General features: G+C 58.5%; 1 protein-coding gene and 1 long non-coding RNA gene across 3 annotated transcripts; both read right to left on the reverse strand.

The window, feature by feature from the left end:
* Positions 1–9615: 9615 nt before the first annotated feature.
* LOC142603963 (uncharacterized) lies at positions 9616–12736 on the reverse strand. 2 transcript variants are annotated; one of them, XR_012837856.1, is made up of 4 exons: positions 12199–12736; positions 11961–12102; positions 11433–11564; positions 9616–10661 (listed from the first exon to the last, which is right to left on the reverse strand). It is a non-coding gene; the product is annotated as an uncharacterized LOC142603963 (long non-coding RNA). The 2 variants fall into 2 exon arrangements; XR_012837855.1 differs by having other exon boundaries at positions 11961–12736.
* A 1918-nt stretch (positions 12737–14654) lies between these two features.
* On the reverse strand, positions 14655–17696 carry MRPL28 (mitochondrial ribosomal protein L28). Its single transcript, XM_075767799.1, has 5 exons — positions 17358–17696; positions 17066–17218; positions 16586–16720; positions 15932–16018; positions 14655–15056 (listed from the first exon to the last, which is right to left on the reverse strand). The coding sequence occupies exons 1-5, from the start codon at positions 17643–17645 to the stop codon at positions 14979–14981; spliced, it is 741 nt and encodes a 246-aa protein (XP_075623914.1). The 5' UTR covers positions 17646–17696; the 3' UTR covers positions 14655–14978.
* Positions 17697–17793: the final 97 nt, after the last annotated feature.

The following is a 17793-nucleotide window of genomic DNA, read 5'->3' on the forward strand; positions in this document are numbered from 1 at the left end:
GAGCCATGGCTGACGAGCTGGGGGTGCTCAACAAGTGCCATTTATTCATGCTCTTATGGAAGAGTCTCCAAAGTCTTCCGCTGCTTTAGCTGCCCCAGCATAAGCCCAGCCCAGGAGATCATCTTGGTGTTGACTCATCTCAAGACTTTCTACCATTGAGATGTGGAGAGTATTGGAGTTGTCCTGACACAGAACTGGAGAAATTGATCACAAAATCGATTACTGTGGGAGGAAACTCAGAGAAGTGGGAGGTCTCCGTCTTTGGAGGGGTCCAAGATGTGCTCCACAGCCAGGGCAAAGCTTCCCTGGGGCTGGATGTCAGCCATGAGATTCCCTGTCCCCTTCTGCCAGCACTTCTGGGACTGTCAGTGGCCTCTTTCTGCTCGTGCCTACCACTTTGTAGCTCTCTTCCCTGGGTGTGAAACCCCGGGCCACCTTGCTCCTAAAATCCCATCCCCTTCCTATGCCAGGGTGGGCAGGTGGATGGCAGCAGAGCCAAGTCCCCTCTGGGACAGGATGGCTGGGAGCTGGGGAGACATGGGCAGGCGATCATGAGCCTCCCATGGTCCTCTCCTTCCCTGGGGAGGAGAGAGCAAGAACCACTCAGCAGAGACATAAGCATCAGGCTGGGCAGGTGTCTCAAGCTTTGCTGTGTCCCATCTCGTGCAGGCGCCGAGCCGTGGACCATCTTCCACAGAGCAGTGCTGCTTCGGCCCCTGTTCCCGTCAGGACACAGAGGCTGCTCTGCAGGGCTGGAGCCACCTTCTGCTGCCCAGCCTGCCCATCTGTAGCCATTTCACACCACTCGTGCTCATGCCAACCGTGTCCTTCAGCCTGTGCAGGTCTTCTCCCCATGGTGGGAGCAGACAGCAGCCCGATCCCCACAGCCTCGGCTTTTCTGACCTCGGGGCGCCAGACTCTCCTGGTCTTCTCCCAAAGGATATATTCCCCACTCTGACTATCCTGCTGGGTCTTCTCTTATTAATGTATCTCTGCCAGAAGTCCTTCAATGGATGAGTGTTGGTTGGTGTGGTGACCAGCCTCAGGAGAACCCATGGCTGGCAAACACGAGCAAAATCAGGCCTCATATTGGATTTCATCCTCATCCTTTATAGTTAGAATTGGTCAAAGCACGACAAATCATGTGGGGGTGGATGTACAATACCAAATCTTGCCAGACCTTGGACTTAGCATCTTCCTGTGACAGCAGCTTCCACAGCGTGCCAAGGATGTGTTGTGGAGACCATGTTTCACAGATGAGGTTGACACGTGCTTTGATTAGTCTTTCCACGCTTCTCTGACCCTCCCAGGGCTATGAGGTGGGGTGAATGCCCATAGGCTGTGTCTGGAGATGACCATCTTGTGGGCAGTCATCCCATGACACCTCAGGCCATGCTGCAAGCCATCCCAGCCCACCTGAGCCTTCTCCTGCAGTGGGACATGGAGCAGAAGTGCCTGCAGAGGAGGTCCATGGCCCCCTTTTCCCAATGGAGCGGTATTTTCAGATCTCCAATGCTGAACATCTTTAACTGGGCCTGTTTAGCTCAGTCTTGCCTTCACCAGCTGCCCAGAACCTGGAACGTCCACAGCCCCCTCTGTTAAACTTCTGCCTGATGAAAATGGATGATTTAGCCTGAATTCTCATCCTGCATCTCCCAGGTGGTTTATGCTCCCTGTGTATTGGTCTGGCCTGGCACCTCCTGCAATGGATGGATCTCTGGATGGACCACGTAGGGCAGCCAGGAGTTTTGGGGATGCCTTGGCAATGGTTAGAGCAAAGGGCTGGGTTGGGCAGCAAGGCTCAGCAAGCCTCCATTACGCTCCAGCCTTTGGAAGAGCATCTGCTTTCATGGGTGGTATCCACATCCTTGTCCCCCATCCTTCAGCTCAGGTCTCAGGATGAGCCGTCCAGGGCTGGTAACCCATGACTTCTTTGTGCTTTATCGCTCTGTGTGTGAATCCATTCCCTGCAGAAACTTTTGAGTATTGGCCAATTTAACCACATTTGAGGAAGACTGTAGTTCTGGAGGACTCCAAGTACCTGCGAGTGTGGTGAAAGTGGAAAAGCTTGACGTGGGACTTGCAGTGACAACCAAATCCCTTGGAGGCCATTTCCTCCCTGGGTCACTTACTCCTGTCAGTGCCCCGTTAGCACTGGCCCAATGCCTGAATGTCCTGTGCCCACCTCGACCATCTGGGGGTGTGGTGACCCCCCTCTCTCAGCAGAGAGCTCCTCTCCTCTGCTGTCCCTTGTCATGAAGACTAAACCCCGGGCAAGCCCTCTGGGCTACTTGAAACAAGCCCCTTTGGTCCCTCCACTGCTGTGTCTCCTTTCCATGGTCCTGCTGAAGATCCTCATGGCTGCATCTGAGGCAGTGGCCTGGGACGGCACTGAGCTACCCACGGTGGGAATAAGGACATTTTTGACTCAATGGCATCCTGGGAGGACCACGAGCTCCTGAGACAGCTCATCTCCACCAGAGACCCTGGTTCCTCTCTGCAGAAGTCTCTGCTGGCTCAGTCCCATCCTCATGCCACGGCCACCAGCGCCCATCTAGCCAGGCGTTTCACAGCCATTTTCAGTCTCTGGCTCAGCCCACAGACCCAGCCTGGCCGTCCGTCCCCTCTGTCCCCTCCTGCCCCCACCCAGCCCTGCCCCGGGGGGCTCCAGCACCTCCCCGGGGGAGCCCATTGCTCAGGACAGGCCGTACCCGCGGCCCGAAGGAGATGGGTTGCTGCTGTCCCCCTGATCACCTCCAGCATCTGCAACCAGCAGCTCTTGGCTGCTGCCTCGACCCATCTCAGCTCGGTCCCACCAGCGCCCACCTCCTCCTGCCAGAAGACCCCGCATCGGCCGGGCTGTGGCCGCATGGTCCGCGCTCGTGTCCCACCTGCCCTTTGCTGCCGTTGGTTTTTATTTGCATTTCAGGTTTCTCATCTCTGGTCTCTGCGTTCCCCGGGTTTGGAGGAGAAGGTCCACCCGCCCGCCGCTCTCCGCCTCACGGTGCTGGCCCTTTGCAGCTCTTTCCTCGCGTCAGTTGTATCCCACGTCCTTGTGGGAAGGTGACTCCCCCCATCCCAGGGCAACGCCACCTTCCCAGGGTAAATCCCAGGGGACCCCGCCAGCCCAGGACAGCCGTTCTGGGGGGAGCCACCCCAGCTGTGCCCAGCTGCCAACTCCCCACGGGAACCGGCACCCCAAAACCAGGCACGGAGCAAACCCGCCCTTGCAGCCCTCTCTGCTGCCACCGTGCCGGGGGAGGCGAGGGGCGAGGGTCCCGGAGGGGTTTCGGGGCTGGCCAGTGCTGGGAACATCCCTGCCCTCTTTGTGCTCCCCCTGGTAAGCGGCGTAGTGCAAATATCAGCTGGGTTCTTTGAAATGAAAATAAAACTGATAAAAGTCGGGCAAATCCTCCGCCCCGGCCCCCACCGCTGGCCCGAGCAGTGGCTCTTTCTGCCGCCGAGCCGGCTCCCGCAGTTATAAATACATTATGTATGCCGGTGTCCGTCGGCCAGAGCCTTTTGTTGATGCTGAATATGTCCTGGCCAACAAAAGTGGACTGGATTAGCCACAGTGGATTAAAAGATTTTCTTCTTAGAGTTTACCTAATAATATAACAATTGACATAGAAGGTCTCTTTGAACCCTACACGACTCTCTTATTTTACCATCTGTGAGTTTGCTTTCCGTGCCGCTGATGGGGCGCCCGTCTGCCGGTGGTGCTGGTGGTGGGAACGCTGCCCGGAGCTGAATTTGTCGCCGAGCAGAAGAAAGCAGCCCGTATTTGAAGGGAGGCGGCGGGAAGGGAAAGTGGCACAACTTCTGTCCTCCTGCCTTTGTCCTCGGCCCTTCTGCTGGTGGCCCGTCGGGCTCGCGATGCCGCGGCGCGGGGAGGGAAGAGACCCAAGGAGTGGGCTTGAGCGATGGGGAAACCGCCTGTTCATCTGCAATTCGAGGTGTCCGGAGAGGTCCCGGCCGGAATAACCTCCTTCATTAATCACCAATTTTGGGAGAGTTGCCGAACTGTGAGCCGATGGAGTTTGCTTGTCTCGGTTTCAGCCGTTGGGCTCCGGCCGCCGTCCCTGGTCTCCATTGCAAGATGGGTCAGGCAGCGGCAGCAGCAACACCGGGAAACATGGAGGGCAGCGGCAGCAGGGGAGGAAGGCTCCCCCCCACCATCCTGCGGCGCCGCCGCCGCTCGCCCCCTCCTCCGGCACACCCTGCCGTCCCAGCCCTCGGGCTTTGATCCCGTACGGGGGGGCTCCATTCACAAGTCTTTCATAGCAGCCTTTGGAAATACCCGTCTTCAGAAATCGCGAGTAATGAGATGGGGAGACGACGAGCAATTTAGGCGCCGCTCTTTCTCGCTTGCGTTTTTTTTTAATCTCCATCTCCCCCCTATTTTTTTCTTCTCTCTCTTTTTTTTTTTTTTTTTTTTTTTTGCAGAGACACTTCTGGAGTGACGCCGACTTTGTGTGGGATCGCCGCGCCACCCCAGACCTGCCGGGGGGGGGGGGAAGGGGGGACAGGAATATGGGGCTCGCGCCTCTCAGCCGGGGGCCTTTGATGAAGCTGCTTTGCGAAATTTGATTTGAAAGGCCTACGATGGCAATTTGGGGAGAATGGTGGAGCCTTTCTCCACCCGCCTCTCTTTGTCTCTTGCCCGAAGGGGGGTTTCATTGTGGGTGCCGGGGCGAGGGGGTCGGGGCGGCGGCGTGGGTGGGGTGGGGCAGCGGAGGGGACCGCGGTGCGGGAGAACAATAAGCGGGGAGATGGGGAGAGTTGGGATTTCTCACCTGCCCGGGCGTTCGCAGTCCGCCATGACGGGAGCAGCCGCCCTGCTTGCCGCCGTCCGGAGCACTTTTTTTCCCCAGACTCTTGAACCTATTTCCCTTTCTTGGCAAGTGCGTGGCTGGAAGATGGGAATCTTTACTTTATATTGCAGCTTGGGTTTCCCAGCCTGATTGGCTGCGGCCAGGACCAAATGCTGGTCCTTCCATCCCATCGTCACTATGGCAACCGGCCCCGTTAGGCACCACCGATTTACTTATAATTGCTGGGTAAATAGTCAAGACAGGCCGCTTTCATCCCGCACCGAGAGATTGCTCTTCCTTGTTGCCTTTTTTTCCCTTCTTTCTTTTTTTTTTTTTTTTGGAGGAGGAAGGCCTAAAGAGCAGCAACACTTAAGGAAAACTCTTTGAAGGCTGTTGCAGAAAGCGCTGCATCCCCCCCGGCCAGCCTTCACCCGCCGCACAATGCCTCGATGCTGGGGCTTTCCCGCACCATCGTGCCGCCCTCACCATCCTCCGAGGAGGACGAGGAGGAGGAGCGGTGCTGGGTGGGGACGTGCGATGCCCCACGGGCGCGAGGGTCTGGCCGCAGCGGGCTCTTGCCACCAGGCTGCCAGCCACCGCTTCTGCCCGTCCCGGGGATTTCATACCGGTTCATCCGGAGAGTGAGGACGGGGCCGAGCGGCGCTCCATCGCCTCCACTCCTTCCCCACGGCTGCCATTAGCGATGCACATCCACAGCACGTGGGGTTTCTGCCCGGGCACCGGCACTGCCCGGCTCGGCCGGCCCTTTCTGCGGCTCCGCGGGACCCGCCGGCGGTGCTGACCTGGATGGGACGGCTCGTACCTCTGACCCCAGCCACAGGCGTCCCTCGAGGCCGGGGTGCTGGGCACCCTCTCGCCCCTCCCCGCCTTCACGCAGAGCTGCCCCTTGCCGGGTCTGCGAGGCACGGAGCCGCTCGTTACTCCTGCAGGGTGTTTAACGATGGACAGAGCGAGACGCACAGGTCTTGTCGCCAGATCCGCAAGCACGGATTGGGATTTGTGCTTGTGGCCAGGTGGATTCTGCAGGCGAGAGACAGGCAAGAACGTGGCCCTGTTCCCGTCCTCGTGTTCCAGGGATGGACGCCGCAGCCAGAGAAGAGCAGACGGGCGCCCAGCCCAGCCGGCTGGAACACCCACATGGGACCCACAGGGCGCTTCCGTCCCCACCGGTCATCACTGGTACCTAACAGCAGTTCCAGGAAAATGGGGAAATAAAGGGGCATAGGGAGAATCTAAGGGCTGGAGAGATCCTGGGAAAATAGAGAGCTCCCAGGCAGCAGGGTGAGAGAGGAGCAGGGTGGGCTTGAGGGAAAGTGAAAGGAAGCCAAGATGATCTTCCCATTCCCTCCTCACAGCCATCCAGAGGGAGAAGTCCATCACGGTGGCTGCAGGAGGAGCGCTGGGAGACTGCCCGAGCTCCTTGCTTTGGTGGGAAAAACCAGGGAATTCCCACCGTGCTCGCTGGGGAGCACAGAGGAGACAGAGATGACCACAGACGACGACATGAAACCAGCTGAGGAGGGAGCAGCAAGGAGCCGAGGGGCTAGGAGGCATCTCCAGGGCTTCTGAATGAACTGGGGGATGAACCAGCTGATCCTCAAACAGCCCTACTTACCCGCTCCTGGAAAGGGCAGTTTGGAGCCCGGCAGATCATTCTCCTTTTCACATGTTGCAGGGAGCTCCAGGAAAGGGCCGCCCGCTAACTCCAACAGCTGTACCAGCGCGTTAGCAGAGATGCTCCTGCAAACAGGCTTTGTGGGCACCAAAGGCTTCCAGGGAAGCGGAGCAGCCCGGGGAAAGGGGCCGGCTGGTGCCCAGAGCGGCCGCTGCCAACACAGCTGGTCCCGGTGCGGGGCCAGGCAAACAGCCCGTCGGGGGGGCCGGGGCGACCGAGGGAGACACCGAGGGCTGGGCTCTCACCACCCACGCTTGGCTCAACGGACGGCTCGGGGCGGCCGGGAAGGCTCAGCTTAAACAAACGCACAGGCCAGCTGCACGCAGGGCACAGCCAGCCCCGATCCAGCCCAGCACTTCGGCACCCAGCTAACCGCGGGGCAGCCAAGCAGCGAGCGGGTCCACGCCACGCCAGGGACGGCGTTACAGCCCCGGCTTTAAATGCATTTGCTGCACGGCGGCCGGCTGCGCTTTGGGACCGGGAGCTGGCGTCCCTCGGGCTCTGCAAGGCGCAGGTGGGGTCTGGGACCCCGGGGGCAGGAGCCTCGGCGCAGCCCGGGTGCTGCTCTCTGGCTGCGGGTGCCGGCACGCTCCAGTCCTGCCTGGGGTTGCTCTCCCACTTGCGCTATCCCCATTTTAAAGGCAGCTTCTCTGTGAAGCGGTTTGGGGCTTGGCTGAAAGGAGATGGCTCCCTTTTGGCTGAAGACAAGCTGGTATCGCTCCAGGTACCTGTGGGTTGGGGGCCCATGTGGCCCCGCTCCCAGCAAAGGGACCCTTCTGCCTGCGCTTCTTAAATAAACATGTTTAAGAAGGGAAACAACAGTTAGAGAGGGCTTTTACAGCTGGAGACAGGAGTGAGAAGAAGTAAGAAACTCTGCAGACACCAAGGTCAGTGCAGAAGGAGGGGGAGAAGGTGCTCCAGGCACCAGAGCAGAGATCCCCCTGCAGCCTGTGGTGAAGACCATGGTGAAGCAGGCTGTCCCCCTGCAGCCCATGGAGGGAGGATGAGGGGGTGTAGAGATTCCACCTGCAGCCCGTGGAGGACCCCACGCCGGAGCAGGTGGAGGCACCTGAAGGAGGCTGTGGCCTGTGGGAAGCCCAGGCTGGAGCAAGCTCCTGGCAGGACCCGTGGATCCGTGGAGAGAGGAGCCCACGCCAGAGCAGGTTTGCTGGCAGGACTTGTGACCCCGTGGGGGACCCACGCTGGAGCAGTTTGCTCCTGAAGGTCTGCACCCCGTGGGAGAGACTCACGTTGGAGAAGGTCGTGAAGGACTGTCTCCTGTGAGAGGGACTCCATGCTGGGGCAGGGGAGCGATGAGAGGAGTCCTCCCCCTGAGGATGAAGAAGCGGCAGAAACACCGTGTGATGAACTGACCGTAACCCCCACTCCCCGTCCCCCTGTGCTGCTGAGGGGGAAGGAGGTTTGAAGCCGGGAGTGAAGTTGAGCCCGGGAAGATGGGAGGGGTGGGGGGAGGTGTTTTAAGATTTGATTTTATTTCTCATTCCTCTACTCTGTTTTGCTTAGTAATAAATTAGATGAATTCCCTCTCTAAGTTCAGTCTGTTTTGCTCATGATGATAATTAGTGAGTGCTCTCTCCCTGTCCTTATCTCGACCCACAAGCCTTTCGTTACACCTTTTCTCCCCTGTCTAGTGAAGGAGGGGAGTGATAGAGCGGCTCTGGGGGGCACCTGGCCCCAGCCAGGGTCAACCCACCACAAGGCGCCAAGGCTACGGAGCCATGCCGGCAGAGCCGCATGCCCTCCCGAGCATCCTCCGGCGGTTCCCATGGTAACTCTTCGGCTCACAGGTTCCCGAGCCGGGTTTCAGCCGTACGCCATCACAGCTTTAACCACACGCGCCCACCACCGCAGCTCCCACACCAGGGCCTCACCACCCTCCACGCCAAGGGCTCTCCGCGCAGCCCGGCATTCCTCCAGCAGCTGGGAAAAGGGAGGTGATCAGGTTTACTGATGATACCTGCTTGATCAGGGCGAGAAGACGAAGGCTGGCTAGGAGGAGCTGCAAAAGCATCTTACAGGACTGCCTGGAGGACTGCAGCCGGTACGGTTCAGCCTTTATAAAGGGAGGAATCCAGCCTGACTGTACACCAGCGAGCTGTCCTCACAAAAAGGAACAGCCTGCTTCTGACAGGGATGAATAATCCAGCGATAGCTACAAAACACCAGCATGGTACTGGATGGCTCTGACCTCCGGGGCGAGGATGGAGCTCCACCGAACGCCTGCCGCATCCCTCGTACCGGCCCCGGGCTGCTTGGGACCCCGAGGTCAGCCAGCTGCCAGGGAGGCTGGCGTTGCACGTCCCGGCCCGGGGAAGAGCTGTGCTGGTCCCTGCCCCATCCATGCCGGGAGCGCTGCCAGAGAAGCCCCCTCTGCAGCTGCTCCCTCTTCCCCAGCATTTCCATCCCGCATGCTCCCTCCACCACCTTCGCCCCAGCTTGGGACGTGCCTCCTCGGGGGCACGGGTCCTGCGAGGACCTTCTCCGAGCAGCTGCGTCCCCGGGTGCCAGGAGGCCCTGCGAGCAAAACCCTGCTCCCCTCTCAGAAATGCCATTTTCTACATTTGTCGGAGTGCTCTAACCAGCCTGAAACAGCACCATTTTCAGCGTTACCATGGCGATGGCTGCCTGGTGCAATGGAGATGCACGCAGACACCAGAGTCCGGCCAGGCAGAGGTGCCTGCGGCCAGTAACCAGCTGGCACGGCTGCCCCTCGCACCCCTCAGCCCTTCCTCCCACAGCCGAGGAGCCCAGTCCAAGCCCGTGACGTGCAGCAGGAGCTGTGGATGGAGGCAGCTTCCCATACCCACCCGTGCTCCGTGTGCCCAGCACCCCGGGTCCAGCACCCCGGTCCAGCTCAGCCCATGGCTGTAGGAGAGGTTGTGGCAGGGACAAGTCAGGAGTCGACGCTTTGGGCAATTAATGCATTTGCCTATGTAGATTTGATGAGGGGTTTTTTTTCTTACGGCTCCTTACCGCAACAGCTAAGCTCCCCCCAAAGCTGCCCGTGTCCCACTCCGGCCAGGACCCCGCGCCTGGCCCCAGGCTGCTCTGAGCCGGCTGCCCCGGGCCGTGGAGCAGGGAACCGTCAGGCCACCCGGTTTGCTGTGCGTGACCGGCCATGTCATCTCCTGCCTCATCCCCTGCAGGGCTGGGGCAGCTGGCCGGGACCAGCAGGACTGGGAAACCCAGCAGTCACTCATGGAGAGCTGCCAGGGCCTTCTGCTGGCCACAGCCAACGGGTGCCCAACGCCAGCCACCCCAGGGCACCCCCAGGGACGCTCAGGCAGAGCCAGGCTGTTGTCCCCTGCTCCGCTGGGCTCCTAGTGATCCAGGGTGGTGATCCCACCAGCCCTGCCCACAGCCACTTCTCCTGGAGGTGATGGCTTGGTTCCTTGGGTGGATGGGAGAAGAGGGAGGACAGTGCATGGCTGCAGAAGGAGCTTCAGGCAGGATGGTGACTGTTCATACCCTGGAGGAGGGGACGGACCAGAGGTATTAGACTCCCTCTCCTTCTGCCCAGACAGAGCTCTTCCCCTCCAGCCAGCACTTTGTAGCTGGTCATCTTCAGTTCATTACTCATCTCCCCTCCTCTAGCTGATGGCGGTCTTGCAGGGAGCTTCACAAGGTAGAGTAGCTACTAGAAACTGCGTCACAGAAAAAGTGAGGTTGGGAGGACCTCTGGAGGTCTCCAGTCCAACCTCCGGCTCTGAGCCCGGTTGGCTGCAAAGCTAGAGCAAGCTGCTCAGGACCTAGCCCTGTCCTTTTGAAAACCTCCAAGGACAGAGGTGCCACCATCTCTCCAGACCCTGTCCCATGGCTGCACACCCTCCCAGGGAAGAAGTTTTTCCTTATGTCCACCAACATTTCCCATGTCACTACCCACGGCCTCCTCCCTTCCCTGCGTCCCTCTGAGACGAGCTGGGCTCCGTCTTGCTCCCCAAAATCCAGAATGACTTGTCACCAACGCCACTCACTGGCAGAGCCATGAGGATGTTTGCTGCCGTGTCCCCATCGCCTCTAAACACCACGAAGCAAATCCCAAGCAGAGAGCAAGGCTGTGGGGGTGAGCGCAGCACGTATCTGCCGGTCACCACAGAGCCCGAGTCCAGCTTCTGGGTAGAAATGGAGTCCTGTTGATTTGAAAGCAAATGTAACAGCGATATTTGAAAGGCGTTTGCTGGAATTGCCCAAGTGAGTTTCCAAATCTCATCTCCTCTTGATAAAAGTAGGATGGCGATGACTTTCAGGCTAAGGGTTGACCTGCGCTGATGTTGGGTTCGCGATGATTCACGGTGCTCCTAAAAACCTTTGCAATGGCTGCTCCAACGTGAGAACCTCAAAGCCACGAGGGAAAGACGCAGGCTCGCCTTTGAGAGCGGCATGAAAGGCAGGGACACACTGCTCGGGCTAACGCTCCCAAAACATTACTCACGGTTTGACTACAGAGGGGTCTGTTGGGAATTTACAAGTGAAAAATACTGCGTAATTCATGAATTTAGATAAGAAAATAAGTTTGTTGACAAACACTGCCTTAATCACAAGCTGGTTTTTGGATCAGTGACTGGAGCTTGCTGGGAGCCACGAGCGACACAAAATTCAAACGTTGCCTCAAGAGATCAGCTAACACTGACTGGGGAATTCAGAACCGCAAAGTCAGGATACGTGTCCTGCTGTTGCCAACCGGCAGAATCAGTCCAGCCATCCCAATCGAGGCTTTCCCAGTTTGGGTTCCTTCCCCAATTAACCTTTTGCTCCGCTTTATTATTTTGCAGCGTTGGGTTTGGGGCTGAGTGACTACCAAGCTCCCTCCACGTGGGCCCAAACTTCATGTTTCAAGGGACACTTCCATATTTGCAGCAGGCTTGCTGGGACTATTAAGGAGAACGGCATATTTTTCTTACCTGAAGAATGAACTAAGCAGGAATCTCTCAGTCCTGGATTGACGTTCTAGCTTCCCGGCGCCGGTGGCTGATAGCTGCACGTGTGCATCTCCCAGCCCGCCATTCGCATTCAGTGGCTTTGCCCACCAACACCTGGAAAACCACCAAGGCTGGAGGTCTCCCTCTCCACCGACTGTTGCAGCAGCCTCTGGGGGAAGGTTTTCCTCCTCTCCAACCCAAATCTGCTCCTTTCTGGCCGTGTCCACTCCTCGTTTCATCTGCCACAGCCAACCCCCTTCCCTATTTGAACAGCGAACAGACAAAACCGCCCAGCATGGGGGTCACCCCTCGCCAAGCCACACTGCTTCGGGGGTGGGTGATGGACTTCACACCTCCCCTTGGCCCTGGGGACACCGGGAAGGGCTGTCACCATGAGACATGCCTGCAGCAGGCGGCTGTGACTCGGCAGGGCAGCTCTCGGGAGCTCACAGCTTCACGGTCTGTGGGGAGCCCTGGCACGCTCCAAGCCCTTCCCTTGTTTGGGCTTACGGACGTGCTGCCGAGCCGTGCTTATCTGCGGTGGCCAAGGAAACTTGAGTGGAAGCCTCGGGCAGAGCGCTACGGTTGGCTTTGGATGACTAGCCCTGTTTTCCTGCCCCATCAGAAGTCCTCCCAGCACTGGCTGCAGTCCCTGCGCAGGAAAATAAAACAACCAAGTGATTCTGCGGCCGAGATGCCAGCTAGCAACCGTCTTGCCTAGGAAGTGCATCAACAGCTTGGCACAAACCTTGGCCTGCCAGTTTGCCTTGGGATTTTTCCTTTCATTGCTGTCTTGCCAAGATCATTTTTCACCGTTCCCCGTTCTGAGCAGTCTCTGCTGCTGCCCCAGCCTTATCTCAAGCTGCCAAATTCAAGGTGACCCTGAGCAGGGCTCTCTGGCAGTTTGTCGGCGCCTGTCACGTCCTTGCAAGCTGCCGGGTCTCTGCTCCCAGCCTGTGCGTCGGTATTTGCCGTGTACGCTGCAGCGGTGCTCAGGATCCTCGTGGTGGTCGGCATTAGACATGCATGAATAGCCCTGAGCTATTCCTTCACCTCTTCAAGGCAACCTGGCCGGGGATATCGTAGCCGAAACTGCCCCGAATGCTGCACCGGGGCTCCCTCCCCACCTCGAGCCATTTGCTACCCTGCCTAGCAGAAGGGCAAGCCAGCCCTGCACGCTTGCAACTTTTGCTTTCTCCGAAGCCGCAGCACCCCTGGTCCGCAGGCGGAGTTTCCAGCTTCCCTCAAGTCAGCAGAGTGTCTCCAGGAGAGTATGTGCCTGGGGGTGGCGATCCCCACCACATCCAACATAGGTGTAGGGAACGGAGCAAGGGGAAGGTTTCTCAGCAAAGGCAGGATGAGAGAACGGAGGGCTCCGACTCACAAGTCAGGATTAACCGTATCCCCAAGAGCTTTCCCGTGGAGAAGCTCCTGTGGCTCCTAATGCACTCGCATTGCCCCCAGCGGGACAGGAGCTCTCCCCCAGGTCTGGCCGAAAGCTCCCGCTACCCGTCCTCACCCGACAAACCTTCCCGAGGCAGCAGATCCTGCGGAACGGGCGCGCACAACGAGCAGCGCTGAACAACAGAGTCAGCTTCAAGGACAGGCAACACCAGCAGTGCGGCTGGGGAGGACGTACAGCCAAAGCTCTCCCCAGGAGATACAGCCCCACACACCTGGAAGATAATTGCCCGCTCAGCCATCCCAAACAGCCCCCTCACCACCCAGGAGGCGTGAGGCACTCGGGGACCCCCACGGGGCTGAGAGCGGGGTGCGGGCAGGCGCCGGCCACGCTCTGCCGCAGCCGCGCAGGGCCCGAGAGGCCAGACCCGCACCGACACGTTCCAGTAAAGCTACAGGGGGGGCCGGGACAGAGCCGCAGTCTGGAGCTTTGCTCAGAGCCACATTAAAATGCATGAGCTGTGCTAGCCCTAATGATGAGCAGAGCTGTCAAACAAGGAGCTTGTCCCAGCTAATTATCTCTAACGAGGGCAGAGTGTCAGGGTCCCTGAGGAGCTGGGCAGCAGCTTCCCGCTCAGCTCAGTTGCAGAAGAGGGAGAAGATAAGCAAATGTCATTGTGCTGGCCTAGCTACAAAATCATTAATTAGGCAAATGTGACCTTCTGTGCCAGTGTGCTCTTGAGAACCTGGACTCGCCAGAGCCGAGACACACGTGCAGGCTGGGAACACCCAGCTTCTGCCACCCAACCTGTCCCCTGCAGCCCTGAGCCTCCGTGCAGAGACAGCGCAGCCCCAGTCTGGCGGCCCCTGACCAACCAGCCCTACCAGTCAGGGGCTGCACAGCCGTGCCATGCTCACCTGGGGGCTCAAGTACCCCTTGCCAGGACTCCCACCTATTCCCTGGCCCAAAAAGCAGCAGAGAAGTCCGATCTTCACGGAACATCACCATTTAGATTGCGTTCACCTCGCCCCCAGCCACCTAGCACAGCCCTGCAGAGGCGCTGTGCCTACCCAGTGACCACCTCCGCAACACTTCTCCCCAAAATCTTTAAGGCAAGCGTTCAGGCACTGGGAATTTCTGCTCCCCTGTGGTCCTACTCCGTTCCAGCGCAGAGGGGACCAGCCACATGCTGCTCCACGAGCCCAGTTTCTCTCTCATCACGGGTCCTGTGGCTCAGAGACAGTAACACCTGCCCTTACGTGCTAGAGAGGGGGAGCATGTCTCGTCCCACGAGGTGGTTAAGGTGAAGTCTCTTCCGAGGGCAAGCGACAATCCAGATACGGCTCACACGAGGTCCATCCCGCAAGCTCTGCACTTCTCCCTCACCTCAGCACTGAAGGGAAAGGGAGGAGAGGCTGATTTTCCTCCAGCCAGAAACCCACCACAGGACCATGAGGCTTATAGACACCACACAGCGCTCTCTGCTAGCATGTAATTACGGCAAGCGCTGTTCAGTCCCTTGTTGCCAGACAGGGGCAAAGGTTTGAACACCCGCTTCAACAGTATTTTTACAAAATAAAAGGTTTAACAGTCGCTAAGTTCAAACAGAAACAGCTCTGGAACCCAACGGGTTAGCTAGCGACTGCCCCACCTGCTGGCAGGCCCTGCTGCAGGCAGGGGCTGGGGGGGGTCACACTTTCGGGGCACAATCGTCCCTGCTCCAGGAGGCTGGGCATTTATCTAAGCTACACCACCACCATGTCTGGCAGTCCCTGCTATAATACACCGACGAGCAACGAGTATCAGAGAAAAGTTTACTGACATTCTCAAAATGCATGTTTTATATCACGATCAAGCTCTCAACAGCAGCCAACTACTTGTACAGGCAGAAGAACCACGTTGTCAGGTCTTACGAGAACACTTTCAGGGCCACAGGAGAGAAATTCTTTCCTCAGCCCACAGGAAAGGCTCCTCACTGAATTCAGGCTGTCATTAGACTTCAATAACTGCAACGTGCTCCTGGGCACGCTCTTCATGTGGGCCCTTCCACACAAGCGTGGTTCAGACTCGCTGAACCCCATAGCTTGATCTGCAGCAGGAGTTTTGCTCCAAAGGTTTTTTTCCTTCTACTGCTTCTGCAGCGCCTGTTCTTTCAGCTGGTTGACGAGCTCTTCAGCATACACCTTAAAGAGCGGGACAGGGTCCTGAAACAAAACAGAGAATAAATCACTGAAAAGGAGCGACTCTGAGCAGCAGGAAGGGGTGAAGTGTAACGGGGAGCCTGGGGAGCTGCAGGAGTGCTAACAGTTAAACCCAGAGGAAGGAGCAACTGTTTGGTTTTTTTCAGTGGCTGAACAAGACAACCTGTTCCGCTGCTCCTCCAGACACTGCTGCTGCCCAGCTCTGTCACCTTGCCTCAAAGACGACAGGCACTCACGTGGGACATTCAGCAGCTCTCCCAGTTCTGCTTGCCAATGAGAATCATCCCTAGCTCCCAGGGATCCCTTTCCTTCCAAAAACGCTTCCCTCCTCCTCGCCTTGCCCTCAATCAGAGCTGTACCGAAGCACATCGGGTGACCGTACCCCCACGGGGTTCAGGGCCCAGCACCGCCTCACGCCGTCAGTGCTCCTGACCTTTCCGTTCCTGCTGCAGCCACAACGGGAGCCAACAGGTCTGGGGGAAATGTCACCAAGAGACCCCACCACCTCAGGAAGCCCTTTTGCCCCAGCAACTCTCTGGTGCACCCTCCTCTGCGTATCGCTTCTAACAAGCGAGCTGTGGTCACCGACTCTGCGACTCTCAAGCTCTGAGCTTGTATCCGTGTGTCCCAAAGCACAAGAAGCACAGCAGAAGGCAAAGGCAAAGATGTTCATGCAAGAGGGTGGGAGTTATAAGCCATCCCCCTAAATCTCTCTTCCTCTGACTGGAGGACCTGGTTTTACAACTTGCTTTAACTCAGCCTCGTGTTTTGGGCACCCAAATTTAACTGGGCTCATGTGGCTGCTCAGAAGATCAGCTGGATGCGCAGCCTGGTGCAGCTAAGACACCTCGGTGCTAAGCGCTGCCTCAGGAACTCACCTTTTTTTCTAGGAGCCTCTGTTTTTCTATTGCTTCTTCTAAACTCAGGCCAACCCACTCAGCTTCCTCTTCTGGGATCACAAATTCCTGTGATAAAAGAAGGATCAGGTGGTACAGCCTTTCCAGGTGACCAGGATACAAATTGTTTCTATGCTCAACTCACAAAAACACGTGATCCAGCAAGAATGTTACTACAGACAAATCTTAAACCACCATTCCCTCATTTCTGGCAACCAAGGCCCACTTCCCTTCTCTCCTTTTCCCTTAGCGAGGGTCCTGCTTCCTCTGATCAGTCGTGTCCGCTGCTGTGCCTCTCCCGCGTGCAGTTCTGGGGCTGTTTCTCAGCACAGCTCCACAGACTGGGGATGCTGGTGGTGCGTCTATGCCGGCAACCATCACCAGCTGCACAAAACCAAACTGCACACAGGCAGTCGGGGCTCCTCGCTGCAGCGCCAGTACAAATTCTCGCTGTCGGCAGCGCCAGCTGCTACCAGTGCTTATTGCAAACCTTCACCGACCTCGATCAAAGCAAAACTACAGGCTTTTACCTTCGTAAACAATCAGTACAGAAATTAGTAGCCCACAGAGAGACAAGAATAACCCGATAAACATCACTGCAGACACCAGGGCAGGAACTGCAGGTCAGGCACCCACCTTATACTTATTATAGATCGCCTCTCTCCTGGCTGGATCATCGGGATGCAGTTTGGGATCCCGCCGTACAAGTCGCAGCAGCATCGTTCGCTTCAAATCCATCCCGAGCTTCGAGCACATATCGGCTTTTGGAGTCTGGAGAAAAAAAGTCTGATGTTAACGTGCGCTGAGAGACCAGCTGCTAGAGAGCACGCAGGTCTATCAGCACGTGGACGACACGGGCAGTTTATCCACCCGCTGTAAAGGCTCTCAGCACACGCATTACGAAAGGGGAAAAATCCCTTGGACTTGTTCTGGAGCTAATTTGATCATGGTTCTGGTATTTAATACCAAGGGCTGCAGTCAAGGGGGTATTAAAGGCTGGAAACTAATGCAGCAACAGCAGCAGCTGCCTGCGAGCCCCCGAGCGAGGGCAGCGCGGGCGCAGACCTGCCTCGCTGAGGCCGCTGCACAGGGAGTCCTGCCGGTGCAGGGCCTCACCTTGAGGATGTAGAAGTCAAAGCCGTAGGCCTCGTCGATGAGGTCCAGCGTCCGCATGGTGACGGTGATGGTCAGCGTGGCGTCCAGGATCTCGCTGTAGAACTGCCGCTCGAAGAGCTGCGGCTTCCAGGTCTTGGGCAGCCTGGTGGAGAGCTGGGCAGAGACCGGCGGTCAGGGCCCGGGACGCTGCCTTTTCCCCGGGGGTGCTGCTGCCCGCCGAAACGGGCCGAGGCTGCACCGGGGGCCGGCTGGGCCCCGCCGGCCCGGGGGAAGGAAAGGCCGGACCGCTCACCTTGTCGTTGCGCGCATATCGGAAGCCGCGGATCCAGCCCTCGCCGCCCCAGAGCCCCTCGTGCGCGGCGGGCGGCAGGTACACCGGCACCGGCACGTCCTGCACGCGCTCCCGCTCCCCGGTCCGTGGGTTCCGTCGGTAGCGCACACCCAGCGGCCGCCAATGCACGGGCGTGGGAGGCGTGTCGTCCTGCAGCGCCGCCAGGTAGTGCTCCGGCAGCCGCGCACAGATGCCCTCCCGCAGCCGCAGAGCCGGCCACAGCCGCGGCGCGTACCGGTGCAGCGGCATCGTCCCGCCGCCGCCGCCGCTCGCCTTCGCTTCCGCTTCCGCTCCCAGCGGCCACCGCGGCCGGAGCCGCCTCTCATTGGCTGGCGCGGCAGGGCCGACAACGGCGGCCGACAGGGGCCGCGCCGCGCCCGCGTTTCGCCCGCCCGTT

Source organism: Balearica regulorum, chromosome 15, assembly GCF_011004875.1.
Source record: "Balearica regulorum gibbericeps isolate bBalReg1 chromosome 15, bBalReg1.pri, whole genome shotgun sequence".
NCBI classification, from domain to species: Eukaryota; Metazoa; Chordata; class Aves; order Gruiformes; family Gruidae; genus Balearica; species Balearica regulorum.

Bases quoted from the DNA above. Each gene is read 5' to 3' on its own strand.
- MRPL28 (XM_075767799.1), bottom strand. From the start codon at position 17,645: ATGCCGCTGCACCGGTACGCGCCGCGGCTGTGGCCGGCTCTGCGGCTG. The intron at 17,219-17,357 runs GTGAGCGGTCCG...GTCTCTGCCCAG, and splicing joins GATATGCGCGCAACGACAAG to CTCTCCACCAGGCTGCCCAA. The intron at 16,019-16,585 runs GTGGGTGCCTGA...CTTTTATCACAG, and splicing joins CGATCTATAATAAGTATAAG to GAATTTGTGATCCCAGAAGA.